This window comes from Nothobranchius furzeri, chromosome 7 (genome assembly GCF_043380555.1).
Source record: "Nothobranchius furzeri strain GRZ-AD chromosome 7, NfurGRZ-RIMD1, whole genome shotgun sequence".
Taxonomy (NCBI): domain Eukaryota; kingdom Metazoa; phylum Chordata; class Actinopteri; order Cyprinodontiformes; family Nothobranchiidae; genus Nothobranchius; species Nothobranchius furzeri.
Window position 1 is genome coordinate 24,443,684 of NC_091747.1, and position 16,437 is coordinate 24,460,120.

At 45.3% G+C, this 16,437-nt stretch overlaps 1 protein-coding gene across 19 annotated transcripts in view; it reads right to left on the minus strand.

Annotated features, from left to right (window-relative positions):
• Nucleotides 1-16,437, minus strand: part of lrrfip1a (leucine rich repeat (in FLII) interacting protein 1a) — a 33,196-nt gene that overhangs the window by 12,998 nt on the left and 3,761 nt on the right. For 8 of the 19 annotated variants that reach the window (XM_054734527.2, XM_015975958.3, XM_015975957.3 and 5 more), the window contains exons 2-7: nucleotides 6,434-6,520; nucleotides 1,819-1,836; nucleotides 1,640-1,711; nucleotides 617-658; nucleotides 456-506; nucleotides 308-343 (exon numbers count right to left, since the gene is read on the minus strand). In XM_054734527.2, the coding sequence (XP_054590502.2) occupies nucleotides 308-343; nucleotides 456-506; nucleotides 617-658; nucleotides 1,640-1,711; nucleotides 1,819-1,836; nucleotides 6,434-6,520 (306 nt within the window). Of the gene's footprint in view, nucleotides 1-307; nucleotides 344-455; nucleotides 507-616; nucleotides 659-1,639; nucleotides 1,712-1,818; nucleotides 1,837-5,313; nucleotides 5,445-6,433; nucleotides 6,521-16,437 lie in introns of those variants that run through there. The other 11 variants (XM_015975952.3, XM_015975951.3, XM_054734523.2 and 8 more) reach the window with 6 other exon arrangements.

Here is a 16,437-nt window from a genome sequence, read left to right on the forward strand (position 1 = left end):
GCCACTGGAAGCAGCTTTAACATTTGTGTGGATCTAGTTTGTCTCAGCATATTTACTGTTTAAGTCCAACCTTATACCCGGACTTTATTAATGCTGCTTTAAATATTGATGTTATTAATATTTAATTTGATCAGAGTGGCGTTATTTTTCTGGGATGAAGCACAAACTGTGACGAACAGATTTGATAGTTTCAGGAATAACTCATGAAGTCCTGGAACATCTCATGATTCTAAAACCTTTCAGTTAAAATGTGTTTGACCCAGAACACCAGAGCATGCGTGATTAGTCACAAAACACAGACCCTTACCCCCCCGCCGTACGCCCCCACCGAGTCCAGGTCTGACTGCTCAGAGCAAAACACACAAACTTTGTCTTTGTGACTCAGAAACAGACCTGAGGTCAGACCTCTGGGAGGATTGAGTTTTTATTCTATGCAAAGTTGAAATGGTACTGACCCGGACGCTGCCGCGGCTTCCCACCGACATCCGCTCGTCATCGTCTGACAGCTGCGTGGAGAGAGAACGGGATGTTAGAGTCCAGGGAATCAACACGGACAAACGAGAAGCCTGAGAGGGATGTTCAGACAGAGCCGGGAAGCAGGAGGAGGAATACAAACCGTCAGTATCCGTGAGGAACGCGAGTACTTCTCACTGTCCTCCTGATGAGGCAGAGGAGGAGAAACGACCAGGAGAAGGAGAGATGAAGGAGGAGGAGATCAATAAAACAAAGGATGAAGAAGAAAACCTGACCTTTTTTAGAAACTAAGAGTGCATTAAGATGCATCACTATAGCCACTCGTGCACACACCTAGGACTTAACCAGCCGGAGGGTTGCACCCTCAAATCACCAAAATAATATAAAACAAAACAAATCGGTCCGATTAGGACTAGAACATGCATACACGTGAAGGACGGGACGAATCAGCTGATCCCATCTACGAGTGCGTGCACGTTTCATGTAGCTACATCTAGTACACGTCAAAAGCATCAGGGTGAAAGTTCAGGACATCATTCAGCAGGAGCGGCTGCTTCTGAACGAGACTAAAGAAAAGTTTGATCTGCAGCAGCAGCGGAGCAAAATGAACTATGGCAAGCTATTACATCATTAAAGTGTGCACTGTGGAGTTTTCTGCTGCGAGGAGAGTTATGGTCTGTTTAATCACACATTTCACTTCTTTCTGCAAACAACTAATTAGCTTTTCTCTTAAATATCTGACAGTCGGCGGTTCTTCATAATGAAATTCCTCTAAACTGGAATCTGAGATCCAATAAAAACAAGCCATAAAGGAGAATTATGTTTGTTTTTATTGTCTCTGCATATTTAGTTGAGTAACATCTGTTTTCATCTGGAACAAAAGCATTAATGATTCAGGACGCTTACGCCAGCGGTGAGAGCGCCTTTAGAGGAGGAAATAAACACAGTTATGAGTTATTTACCACAATATTTGTTTCGTAAACACATAAAACAATCCCACACAGCAAACTCAAACCTGATGCTGTTGTTCAATAAATAAATCTGTTAGTTTGTTTAAACACACCAACGGGAGTCAGGGTGTGGTGCACAGGAGCAGGTTGTGTTTCAGAGCCGATCAGGAAGGGCGGCAGGAAGAGACACACACACACAAGCACAGAAACGCTACCATCCACTGCTCAATATCGCCCCATTGGTGGTCCACTCGCTCGTCTAGTTTGGTGTTCAAGCCGTAATATTTCTACGGAGAGACGGGAGGCGAGGGCAAAGCAGAAAAGTTAGATCGTTCTCTGGGATTAGGCATCAGTGAAATGATGTCCGGGAAGGGAAGGAGGAGGAGGAGCCTACCTTCTGCACCTGAAAGATCTAAACAGCAGCAGCACCGAGACGGAGAGGAAGAGAAGACAGGAAAACAACCGTCAGCTGAGGAAACTGAAACCGGTTAATGGGATGAGAGGGATGCTGTGGCTGGCATCGGCCACAGAGCATCATGGGAAAAGTTTACATTTATTGTAGCGAGCTATAGAAGACGAGCTGCTCTAACGCTGGAACATCGATCTGCAACCCGCGGCTCCGGGGCCTTATATGGCTGCTAGTAGCTTCAAACAAAAACCAAACACATAATTATTACTTTATTCTTTATTAATAACCACAACATAAAAAGCCAGTTTAGCCATTTTCTGTCTGCTTTTATGCAAATCTGTGATTTAAATGTGAAAATCTGCCTTTTAAACCAACTAAAGTCCAGATTTACACTCAGGATTAAAACCAGACACAGAAACAAGACAGAAAGGAAAGCTGAGGTTGGTCAGAACATAAGAAACCCCAGAACCCGCTGGTGTAAACGTTTATCAAAGTCACATGACTCGCTGGGTAATTCAGGGAAAGTTTGTGATTGGCTGAACATCCCTTTAAAGGTCAAATCACCATAAAACTCCAACTTTTACTTGTTTATGCTGAAGCAACCAGTGTTTTCCAGCTATGAGACAAAAACATTTACTGGTAAATAAAAACCTGAGGCCGACCCAAAAACACACTCCATCCCTGCTGCTGCTTTCCCATCCCAACATCCCACCTCTCTAATCCAGACTTACAAACTCCTGCCCGATACACGGATCGGCTGCTTGGTCAGAAATTAGGTTTGGAAAACCTCTTTGTCAAACTCATTAGCAAAGCTTCGAGAACCAGAGCCGGCTGACCTCCTGGCCTCTCCAGTTGTGGGCGTGGAACAGAAAAAACATTCCAGACGACAACTCTGAGCATTTTCCAAACTGACTCTGAGCCGGGTAGGTCAGGACTTCCTAATGCAGAGTCACAATAAAGACCAGTTTCCACTAACTCAGCATCTTTTTGCTGCTCTTCTCATTTTCCTGTAAATAAAAACCATCCTAAACCCAGCAGGAACGTTCCCAAACAGACTAAAAACGGAGTAATTACCGATGTCTGGACAGCCCATTAGCCGTTAAATCCCGATGCCATCTTAAGTCCATTCATAAAACCACTTAAACAATCAGAACACCAGTTTGGGCTCGCAGGCTTTAACTCACCAAGCTTCCCTTTTTACCCAGTGGGGCCCTCGGGCACCCGATGAGGGCGGCCCTCAGCCCCCTCCCCGTCAGCCGACGCCCGGCCGTCCTGCTGCCGTCAGGGAGGCAGGAGAGCCAGGATCATCTCCAGGAGTCAGCAGGGAACGCCACAACCCAAACCCAGCATGGAGGGATTCCCGGTGAAAAGGCTACAAAAGCAGCAGTCTTCTCCTGCTTTCTGGCTTCAGCGGGAGAGGAAACATCCAGGAATCCCAGCGACGGCTCGTGACGTGAGTCAACACAACAATAACGGCTCGACTGCAGGCTGGAGCAGAGAACAAGCTGCTAATCTGCTTTAAAGGTCACACATTCTGACCAGACTCAGATTAGCAATCCAGAACAGTCCACGCCAACATTTGTGCACTCTGTGTGTGTGTGTGTGTGTGTTGGACCCATCGACATATAAATATTGGAGAATGGGTTTCCATAGCCTCCAATAACTTGTTTTTGAAGAAAAATGGGAGGTGGCCACCACCGCCATTTTGACCGTGTCACAGGTTCCATCAAGCCCAGACAATTCCACAAAAGGGAAGAGAGGTGGAGCTGAGGGCGGGGCTGTAAGGCTGGGATCAACTGACGACACCCGGTCGAACTAGCTACACGCTAACGCGGAGGTGGGAGCTAAGCTAACGGAGGTAGCCACCTAGCTACAACCGGAGTTAACTGTGCACAACACCAGAGCTTCGGAGTCAGAGATACGCCGGGCTGACCGCTGGTCAGAACACCAGCGTGGGCTCGCTGGCTTTAATTCACCGAGCTTCCTTTTTTACCCAGTGGGGCCCTCGGGCACCCGATGAGGGCGGCCCTCAGCCCCCTCCCCGTCAGCCGACGCCCGGTCGTCCTGCTGCCGTCAGGGAGGCAGGAGAGCCAGGATCATCCTCCATGAGTCAGCAGGGAATGCCACAAACCAAACCCAGCATGGAGGGATTCCCGCTGGTGTCTGCTGGGTAAAACCGGGTGGAGCACAGAGACCTCCACAAGCCGGCAGCTGCACAGCAGACAAGCGCCGCTGCAATCTGAGATGCATGGAGCTGCCGCTGGGGAGAACCGGGTGGAAAGGTTTCCATCCAGAGCTCCACAAGCTGGCAGCCCGCGCAGCAGACAGAAGCCGCGATCAGACAGAGATGCGCCGAGCTGCGGGGAAGCGAGAACCGGGTGGAAAACATCGGTCTCCCGAGAGCTCCACAAGCCGATAGTGGGAACCCAGCTCCACCAACATGTTATATTTCAACCCATTTTCTAAAGTGCAGCATTATGTTAAATGCACTGGGTTTTACCCTATTACATTTAAATGTCATGGTTAAACAGTACATGTTAAAATCTAAGCTCAGCTCGGCAGTGACCTAAAATACATAAAAATAATTTTACTTACCGAAAAAAATGAAGTGGAGACTCCTTGGACGCTCTATTAGTGCAGTTAATGCCACAGCAAGTCATTTTGTCCAACAATTGCACAAATAATATCCAAAAAAGAATACACAAATCCCGGAGCAGTTTCCAGGCCAGACCGAGGCTCTACTGAGGCCTTTCCACGGAGCTAGCTCTGCGGTCACGTGGGTCTGATGCTCTTTAATTATACAGAATTTTAGGCTTTTAATACACTTAAACAGAAGAGTGAGAAAAAAATTCACCCCCCTCAGAGTTGTCATGAGTGTAAACTAGATCATTTAAACCAAAAACATGTTCTGGTACCAGGCTGTAAACATGTTTATTTCTGCTGTGAAATTGGTATTTTTAACATGGGAGTCAATGAGGATTTGCTCGCTTCAGACACCAGCCCCTAGTGGATGAGGGTGGAACTGCAATTTTTGGTACTTCCGGGTTGACTCAATTTTTCACCTGCATTGTGGGGGCTCAGTTGGAGCACAGAACAACAAAGTGGTTTGTTAAAAATCTCTGGATAAATCACCAGAGTCCGGTCTCTATGACGATGACAATGAAAATACATTTATTCTTTATTCTAGTGGAACCCTGTTGATGCTTTATGTTCTAAACCAAAAACCCAAACAAAACCAAATCTAGCTCAAAGGATTCGTCCAAGTTTTATTTCCCTGAGAATCTGAAGGAATCAGAAAAAGAATTTATTTCCCAGCCAGGTTGTTCCTACAGACTTTTGTAACCTGGATGCATCCAAACATTTAAGGTTTTTCTCCTTTCACATTTTCTTTAGCAGGTAAACAGAAAAAACTACAAACGCGAACTAAACTCGTTCCTCCGAACAGAAGGAAACAGAAAGTTCAGCAGAGTTTGAATTTACCTGCTCTCCAGGTAAGTCCAGGCTTAAGGATGTTAAACTGAGAAAATGAGCTCGGAACAAAAGAACTCAGGAACCTGAAGGAGTTCAGTGTCAGCAGGTGAGAGGCCGACGGCTGTTTGTGTGTTTGAGATTACACCCAGCTAAAAATAGCAAGCTCGGAAAGTCTGAGAGCCTCCTGTAGCGCAGATCAGATGATCTGAACCAGAAAACACACACGCACACAACACCCCCCCCCCCACACACACACACACACACAAACACACACACACACACGCACACCCCCCCCCCCCACACACACACACACACGCACACACACACACAAACACCCCCCCCCACACACACATGCACACACACAAGCACACACACACACACACACACACACACACACACGCAAACACACGCACTCACACACACACACACACACACACACACAGAACAGAATCTCTGCGAGGAGCCAAACAGCTGCTTGGATCGGAGTGCGCATGAATCAAAATGAAGTTTGATTGCTTTGGTCTGATTAACTCAGAGATTAAAAGTAGGCAGATAACAGAATCCTTCACATCTTTGCATGAATCATCTCCATCGTTAAACCATGTTTGTATAAATATGTGTATGGACTAAAAAAGAACATCACTGTTGAGTTTATTTCACTTAAATCCTCCTGAAACAAAAACAAACGTTGAGTTTTCGGTTCAGTTCTTGGCCTGAAATGATTGTAAACCAGATGAGTTTTATGTTTAGTTAGTTAAAAAAAATTGTTACGGTTCAACTTCATCAGGTCTGAGGTGACGCGGGTTTCATCACCTTGTTTCCGTTCTGACCACTAGATGTCAGTAGCTGTTACACACTGGCCCTTTAAACTGTTTATTGGTGATTTGTGATTAACTGAAAACAACCAGACAGATGCTTGTTTCATGACATCATTCGTGTTCATCCATCACACCTCGGGTTGCTTCATGTGACCTTAAAAAGGTCAGACCTGGGACCTTTGACCCACAGGGTCAGGAATGCTCTGACAGGAAACTACACAAAATCCTGGTTTTTAAATGAGGTTTTATGTAAATATGCAGATGTAAGTTTAGTTGCTTTTAAAAGTCACTCATGGGTTTTCCGACTTTACCTCTTTCTGTTGGCGCTCCAGCTCCTTCATCCGGATCTCGCGGGCCTCGGCTCTGGCTGCCCTCTTCGCTGCCAGCCGGGCCTCGGCCTGGAGACAGAAAACAGCGAGGTTAGTTTAGCTGAACGGAGATAAATGTGATGCGTCTGACACATTAGGCCTCCTGATGTCAGGATCACGCTCTAACACGGTTCTATAAATACAACAGAACACATTTTAATGGCCAGTGAGTCTTTCTGTAGTTTCCTTTTCTCCACTCAACTGTCAGGCTGAGCTGAGCCTTTCTCCTTAAAAGGACCTCTCTCTGACTGTAGTGTGTGTGTGTGTGTGTGTGTAAGCATTTCCTTCCTCTAATTTTGCGATAGTTGCTGTGTGGTTGCAGTCTTCCTGGCTCAAAGCACAGTGACTGTTGCACTAATGCACATCAGTCACCATGACTGGTGAAACACACACAGCATTTTATAAATAAATAAAAAAAATTGGACTTCCTCACAGAGATCAACGCACGATAAAAATAAACAACTCTGTCTGTTAGTTTATGGTCATTAGCAGCATGACCAAGCCATCTGAAGAAACATTCTGATCCATAATCCAGAGCTGTGGGATTAGATTACACCCATCTAAGAACTGAATTAAACAGCCTTTTATTGTCATGGACTCAAAAACAACCATGATTTATTTCAGCAGGAGTTCATTGGTCATCTGGTTGGATCAGGCTTGGATTAAAGCACAGGTGAGACCAGATTTAACAGGGGACACATTTTGACAACACTGGTTAGCCCACTCCTAAATTGGGGCGGATCTGTTCATAAGCAGAAGGAACCCAACATGTATTTATTTTTTTACAATAAAAGGAGAGACCAGATTTTAGCAGCTACTGCCCCCTGCTGGTTGGACATGTCACTGAATGAGGAGGAGAAAACGTCCGCTGCACACATCCAGCATATTTATAATTAAGCTCTAAATTACAACAATACCTGAAAATGGTTGTGCACTGACCCAGCCCCACAGGAGCTCAGAGGGTACGTGAGCTAGCGTTAGCCTCACTTTAGCTAAACATCAAAACACACGAGGACTACAAAGTCGTTACAGCATAATCAGCCCAAGGCAAACCCTTTCTAAGGGTTTTAGATTATTCATCACGTTTTTCAATCCATCTTCTGTTCTGGGTTCCAGTGCGGGGCGGGCTACCTCACCTGCTCAGGTGTGCTCACCTGTAACATGTCTCTTTGGAATAACGCACAATCACATTACACAGATAATGGAAACAACCTGTCTACATACTCCTGTTCTTGAGATGCACCAGCTCTGGGAGTTGGTACCAATCTCGGAATCTATCAATAAACCAGCATTCCCAGAACAGCTGCTGATAGGGGGAAATGAGTAATGAGTCATCAGTTCTGTTATTCGAGTTTCCCTCTGCAGGATCGTAATTTTTATACGTTGTCACTAAACTCTGTCAAGAGTTCATCTGGTGGAGTTCAAACGTGGGAGAAGACAGAATTGATCAGGATGAGGATGTTGGTTTGAATCCGTCACAGCAGGAAGCTCCGAAGAGGATCTGAAAATCAGGTTTTATTGTTTCATCTGGAGGATTGTTCCACCGACACGGAGGAGACAGACGTCCTCAACTTTCACCAAAGCTGTCTCATAACAAACCGCAAAGACAGTCATTTAACCACGGGAACAGGAAACACGTTTCCATAAGAACAGACGGGAGGTTGGGATTATGACAGGAAGCAACTTTTATAATCAGGAAGGTCAAAGACGGAGTTTCAGGGAATTCTATCATTCAGAAAAAAAACATCTCCTGCCAGAACGGAAATGTGACAAACGCTCTGGTTTTCTGACACATGCTCTCTCTCTCTCTCTCTCACACACACACACACACACACACACACACACACACACACACACACACACACACACACACACACACACACACACACACACACACACACACACACACACACACACACACACACACACACACACACACACACACACACACACACACACACACACACACACACACACACACACACACACACACACACACACACTACAGCTGCCGCTCTGTAGCATCTACAAATATTTTGTCAGGTGGAGTTTGTAGCTCCACCCACCAGGGACGTGGAGCATCCTCACAACCATCAGCAGCTCAGGAGGTAGAGTGGGATGTCCCGTCGTCGGAAGGCTGCAGGTTGGATCGGAGGGACTGGTGGCGCCAGTGTTCGGCAGGTCTCTTCTCTGTCAGTGGCTTGCATTGTAGCTCACTTCCACCAGCGTGTGAATGGGTGAATGACTGTGTTGTGAAGCGCCTTGGGGGGTTGCAGAACCACAAGAGGGCGCTATACAAATACAGGCCGTTCACCATTCACATCAACAAAATAAGAGCATAGAGTCAACATGAAATAATATTTATTGATAACAGGTGACTTTTTTGGCTGCATCCAGAGTAGCATCCTCAGAACAACTCAGAACTTCCTTTAATCCTTCAAAATAAGAGTCTCTAACACAAACACCTCAAAACATCTATGGCACATAAAAAACTAATACTTTTGTCTATTAAAAGTCAAACAGAGAACATTATTAATGTTAAATAGACATGAGATGTTTTATTATTTCTGATGAAAAAGAGTCAGAATCTTATTTTTATTTTCTGATGATTTTTGTTTTTTTCTAAACATTTGATGAGTTTTAATCCCTTTTTGATCTCAAACAAGACAGTTTGTATTGAACCCTTCAGCTGAGAGCTTGTTTTAGTCCAAACAAGCAAAACAAACTAAAATACACCAACACTATGAAGAGGTTTGAATTGAGTTGAACTTAGTGATGTCATCAGACCTGATCCCCACATCCCTTCAAACCACTGAACACCTTTTACTGGTTTCTTATCTGAGATGCACCGAACTGGGCCAGACCCCCCACCCCAGCTATTTATACTGACCCACATGAAATCAGGTTTGAATCTAGCCGTTCTGATTTCTGTCTGACGTACGTTGGACCTCGTGAGAGAAAACAAGCCAGATCCCTACAGGAACGGCTCCGACCAGCCGTGTCACCACGGCAACAGAGGAAAACTGGTTTTGTTATCTCAAATACCCGATCTTATCTTTCTATTCTGTTGTTAAGAGTTAAAAAGAACCAAAATACAAAAACAATTAGGTCAAACATTACCAGATTTCAAAGTCATTGTAGAATTATTTATATATCTATAAAATTTTTAAATATAAAAAATATATTAAAAAATGCACGAATGGTTTAAGTTTCTCAAAGGTTTCCAGCATTCCCATTAAGGCCATGCAAAGTGTCCAGGACTAAATACCAGCAGGGTCTAATCATCCTCAGAGACCTGGGTTCTCACGGCCTCCCTGACAGAGCAGAGAATATTTTAAGGGCCATGAGCGCTGACATGCTGCACAATCGCAGCAGATAAGAACAACAGATCTCGGAGTAAAAAAGACCCAGAAGATTAAAAAAATGTTCCATGTTTGGGAAAAAACACAAAAGAAGGAAGAGCTGCAGGTTCTACAACATCTGCATCAATACGAGGAGGAGGCCCTCAGCAGAGGAGACTAAACTCTGAACTACACTTAAGTTGATGTGGGGGGGACTTGCTCTTTAATCTGGGTCTGGGTGAATAAACTGGTTTCCAGCATAATGCATCTCCTGGTGAAAGTTTCTAGTTTTCTTAACATCATGTAGGTACTGAGGAATCCATCCTGGGTGTGGAGCATCTTGCTGGAGATCGGAGGAGACTAAACGCACAGCCTGGTTATGGAAGTTGGTGGTATTCCAAAGATCACAGGCTTCAAGCAGAGGAAGGATTGCACAGATGGCAGCCTGGACACAGCCAATGAACTGAACAAGTTCTTCAATAGGTTCAGTTCAGCAACAAACCCAGCATCCTCCTCGCCTGTCCCCAGCCAGTCAGACATCCCATCCTCCTCTGATCCAACATTTTCCTGTCACACGCCAGCTCTTTTGTCCTCTAACACAGTCATGGACTCTTCTGGTTCTATAAATCTGTCTTCAACCAAGTCAGGAGATGCTGCTGCCCCATTTACCTCCCCCCCGACCAATCTGTCTCTAGAAGTCAGCTGAAGAGGCAGCTGGAGAGACTGAACAGGAACAAGGCTGCAGGTCCAGATGGTGCCAGCCCCAGAGTACTGAAGGCCTGTGCAGAGCAGCTCTGTGGGATTCTGCAGCACCTCTTCAACCTCAGCCTGGCCCAGGAGAAGGTTCCAGTCCTGTGGAAGACAGCCTGCCTTGTTCCAGTTCCAAAGAAAACTCGCCCATCGGTCAATGACGCCTTCAGACCGGTTGCTCTGACATCCCACATCATGAAGGTCCTGGAGAGACTCCTAGTGGTCCACCTGAATAAGTAAACTGGAACATATCAGGACCCGCTGCAGTTTGCTTATCGCCATGGAGTTGGAGTTGAAGATGCCATCATTCAGCTGCTTCAACCTACCCACTGTCATCTGGACAAAGCAGGCAGCACTGTGAGGGTCATGTTCTTTGATTTCTCCAGTGCATTTAACACAATCCAGCCTGATGTACTTTGCCAGAAACTCCAGAAGACACAGGTGGGGGCCTCGACTATCGCCTGGATTAAAGACTACCTGACAAACAGACCACAGTTTGTGAGGCTGAAGAACAGCACATCAAACCAGGCGATCAGTAACATTGGAGCACCACAGGGGACTGTACTCTCACCATTCCTTTTCACCCTGTACACCTCAGACTTCCAGTACAAGTCAGAGACCTGTCATCTACAGAAATACTCAGATGACTCTGCAGTTGTCGGGTGTATCAGAGATGGACAGGAAGCTGAGTACAGAGAGCTGGTGGAGCGCTTTGTGGCATGGTGTGGAAACAATCATCTGACCTTGAACGTGAACAAAACAAAGGAGATGATTTTAGACTTCAGAAGAAACAGGGTGGAGTCAAACACTGTTTCCATCATGGGAGAAGAAGTGGAGGTGGTTGAGGAATACAAATACCTTGGAGTTCACCTGGACAACAGACTGGACTGGAGAAAGAACGCTGGTTACGTATTGTAACCCCAGATTCTATGAGTCTAGTCGCAGCCCTTAAGCTAGCTGCTTTTGGAAGGATGATCTCAGCATCAGCCAATCATGAAGAGCTTAACTGTACTCCCACCAATGGTGGGCAGCCCGTGGGTATATAAGTGGAGCGACTCCACTGTTCGCCTCCGATGGCTCTTGGTCCTAACAGAACCAGTGGGGCCATTGGCTTAAGGGCTGCGACTAGACTCGTAGAATCTGGGGTTACAATACGTAACCAACGTTCTATTTCGTCTAGTCTTAGCCCTTAAGCTAGCTGCTATTGGAAGAATGTGCAGCTGGATGGGTTTACGCCACACTGGTTAGCTCAACCAAATGGACACACCCAACATGTCTCCTTTTAGTGAGGGTCGCTCAGCCTCAGCCCAGGGCTTAAAAGGCTGAGGCAGCCAGAGAGAAGAGTGGGGTTCCCACAAGTTCTCATTGTGAAGGACGGGTACCGAAACGAGGCACCGTTTCAAATGAAGTGAATCGGTGCTCGGTCGGTACTATGGAATTCGGTCGGTAGTGATTAAACAGGTTTGTGGTGTTGCCATCACTTGCCTTGACGCTCTCGTTGCAAACTTTGCAAATGACGTTTCGCTGCTCTTTGTCATCTGGTGAAAAACCAAACCAGTTGGACGAGGCGTTCCTCTTCGGAACGAAAACCTCGTTGTCGCTCTCAGCTGTGGCCGAAGCCATGTTTGTTCACACACAGGTGAAAACAAGCGGGGCACTAATATATTACTATGACTCACTCTGATTGTTTAAGGGTCAAACAAAGGCGTGTCATTCGCCTGAGGTAAGTTTCCTTTTCATTCAAAGACAGAATTTCAACAGCAGAGCTGTGAATCGTGATAAAAAGGTCTCTCAAAAATGACAGACCGTCAGATGTGTAGATCGTAAAATGGTCTAAAATCGTCATATCGCCCAGCCCTAGGTAGAAGGCACCCGCGCACTCAGAATCGTGGCGACCACATCATGCGGCAGCCCAGAAGCCTCTAAGCGTGACTGCTCAGCGGCCAGACCCACAGGCGTTGGCCTATTTCTGGAGGATGTTTGATTATCCCATCCGCCTGGAGAAGGGCATCCGCCCTCCACGGGAGCCTCCACAGGGAGCCGGACACCCGCGCTTGCAGGTCTGGAAACCATGACGCGGACAAGCGTCTGGGAGCTACCAGAATTACCGAGAGCTGTTCCGACCGAACTCGGTCCAGGAGTCGGGGAATCAGTGGGACTGGCGGAAACGCATACAGGAGCGTCTGAGGCCAGGGCTGGTATGAGAAGGTGTCCGCTCCGAGCGGGGGGTGGTCCCGGGGACTCAGGGAAAACCACAGGCGACACTGAGCGTTTTCGCGAGCCGCGAACAGATCCACAGAGGGTTCCCCAAACTTGATCCAGATCTGTGATATCAGTACGGGATGCAGACGCCAGTCAGAGTCGCGGGGTCCGCCTCTCGACAGGATGTCTGCTGCCACATTCAGGACCCCCGGAATGTAGGTGGCCTTGATGGTTATCATCACTCTGTTTATCACTTTAATACATTTACAATTAGATACTAACTACTTTTATAACTAGATAGTGTTATAACTACATACTGTTATTACTAGATACTAACTACTATTAAAACATATACAAACTACTGTTTTGACTAGATACTGTTACTAACAGTATCTAGTTATAAAAGTAGTTAGTATCTAGTTATAACAGTACTTAATATCTAGTTATAACAGTATCTAGTTATGACACTAACACTAACAGTCTGTTAGTGTTATAGTGTTATGACTAGATACTGTTAGTGTTATAACTAGATATTGTTATCTACTGTTATAACTAGATACTAACTACTGTTATAACTAGATACTGTTATAACGAGATACCAATTACTGTTAAAACTAGATGCTAACTACTGTTATAACTAGATACAGTTATAACTACATACTAACTACCGTTAAAACTACATACTAACTACTCTTATAACTATAGTAACTACCGTTATAACTAGATACTGTTATAACTAGATAGTAACTACCGTTATAACTACATACTACCGTTAAATCTAGATATTGTTATAACGAGATACTATTATAACTAGATAATGTTATAACTAGATAATAACTACCATTATAACTAGATAATAACTACCGTTATAACTAAAATCTACTGGACAGGTTTGTCCTTTTGATTTTTAAAGTAAAACTAAGTGACTAGTTACAGACACAGGCTGCTGTATCCCGCCGATATAAACCATAAACGAGTTTCAGATGTCTCTAAACTATTGCAGCAGTTTATGCTGTGGAGGAACCAGAAGCTTCATTATGGTCGGAGGAGGCTGTTGAGACGGACTGTGGCTCAACATGGTTTTAATCTTTTGGACGTAACATGAAGCTTCCTGTTGAGGGTCCTGCAGGCTGGATGAGCACAGTCAACAACGGATCAGTTACAGAGAAATTCTTCCTACATGAATATTTCACTAGAAAAGTCTCCTCTTAAGTGTTGCTTAGCAACCAGAGAAGGTGTGTGTTAAACGACTTTATCAGCTTGTAGAGAACGATTTCGTGTGATGAAAGTGAATTATGTACTGCTGGACGTTAAACATGATAAATCTTAGATACTAAGGGGTCTGGAGGGGAAGTGGGGTGGTTTTCCTCTGATTTACATCGGCTTAATCTTTTGTTGTGATGAAAACAAAAGTCTGTAAAGACAAAAAACAAGAGTGAAAAAACTGAGAAGTGGACTGTTTTATTGTGCAAACTTCTGAAACTATTAATTTCCTCGTAGCAGAGTCCTCAGTCACTTCCTGTAAACGTGTTTAAACTTCCTGCTCTTTGTAGCTCGTCCTGTTTTCTCCAGACAATCACGGGTAAATAAATAAAAAATAAAATAATGCTCCACGGAAGTGTCTGCTGATAAATATTCTCACTTCCTGCAGTAGCTTTCATAAACACGTTCTGGCAGAGAACATATCACAGCAGCAGGAACGGCAGCAGGAGAGGAGTTAAAAGGAAACTCGCTTTTATACACAAACAGTTCATGCATGGTGATGATTTAAAGGTGTTTTAAGAGTTTAGACAAAGTATCTCTGGGTCTTGTTCAGAGTGATGAAATGATGGAGCGCAAAAATCGATGGGCAGATTGGTGCTGCGTCTGCAGCGATATGGGTGATGTACCGATCGATCCACGTTCCTACCCTCACCAGTGATCAAGAGCTTTGGGTAGTGACCGAAAGAACGAGATCACGGATACAAGCGGCCGAAATGAGTTTTCTTCGCAGGGTGGCTGGGCTCTCCCTTAGAGATAGGGTGAGATGCTCGGTCATCCAAGAGGGGCTTGGAGTAGACCTGCCGCTCCTCCACATCGAGCTGAGCCAGTTGAGCTGACTCGGGCATCTAGTTGGGATGCCTCCTTAACGCCTCCCTGTTTAGGTTTTCCGGGGATGTCCAACCGGCTGAAGGCATAAAGGAAGACCCAGGACACGCTGGAGAGACTATGTCTCTCACCTGGCCAGGGAACGTCTAGGGATTTCCCCAGAAGAGCTGGCCCAAGTGACTGGGGAGTAGGGTTAGGCATGGAGCATTGATTAGAACCATGACTAACGCTCAGCGTTTCCCAGAATCGCACTCATTTTTTATTTCGATTCCTTGTCTCGATTCTCACGCTGCCGGCCTGAAGAAGAATCTGCGGCCGATCTCCGTTAAAAGAAACGTGATCTACAAGTTCTGATCAATGCCTTTCAGAGACAATCACACCAGCTGTCTGCCGCTCCTACCCTGCAGCTGCAGAGACTCCTCCTCCCTACGCTCACACTGCACAGGCGCGCAGCGGCAAACAGACGCTGTTCAGATTATTTCGTCAAGTAAGCCAAGGTTAGCTGGCTCATTTAAAGCATCTAATGTTTTTGGATCCGGCCACTTGACAGAATCAGAATCGGGAATCAATAGGAAACGGAATCAAAACAAGGAATTGGAATCGTTCAAATTAAAACGATGCCCAACCTTACTGAGGAGAGGGAAGTCTGGGCCTTTCTGCTTGGGCTACTGCCCCATGACCCGACCATGCATGATGGATGGATGGATGGATGGATGGATGGACTGGCACAAGTAACTATGGGTTGGAGTCACTAATGCATATAAAGTAAAATTGCACTTTAAAGTCACAATAACAAAGAAACTAAAAAACTGAAAATGTTGCTTACAGTTTACTACTGCTCAATTATATACAACATAGAAGTACTAGTTAAGGAAGCAAATTTTTAAGTACTTTGTACTAGTTCGTCTTACTTGAAGTAACAAGTTAATTCTACTTTGTAATTATTAGTAACTCCAGTATATAATTCCCGCTTACTTACTATTTTAGGTGCAATTGGTTTGCATGATTTTTTTCAAGTAAGCGGAACCAATCAGATTTTACAGTGTAGGAAAAGGAACCTGGTCTAAACTCGAGTTATTAAACGTGGTTGTTAACTGAAGGGCACCAGAACTTCTCGTTCTCTTCCTCTGGTCCGGTCTCCAATCACCACCAACATTACCAAAACCACCACACCCTCACCCGCCCAGTTCCGGGCGTTCCCAGCCACACTCAGACTACCTGGTATGATAACGATCATCTCCGCCCTCCACTGTTCGCTGGGCTTTGGACAGAACCCAGCCATGCTCAGTAAACAGGAAGCAGTTTGTGATAGCAATCTGCCTGGGATGAACCCGAGGTGATGTCACCCAGAGGAAACCACCACACTCAGAGACTCCACTTCCTTTTAAGGAGATGTGACTCAGGCGTGCCGAGCTCGACTCAAACCAGAACTTTCTGATTGTTCAAGCATCAGGAAATACAAGAAGAATTGTTTGACTAATGTGTGTTAAAAGAACTTTTTGGGTATTTTTGTTGGGAAAAGTTTAATCTGTGGAGCCTAAAATGTAAAATAAATGTAGAACACTT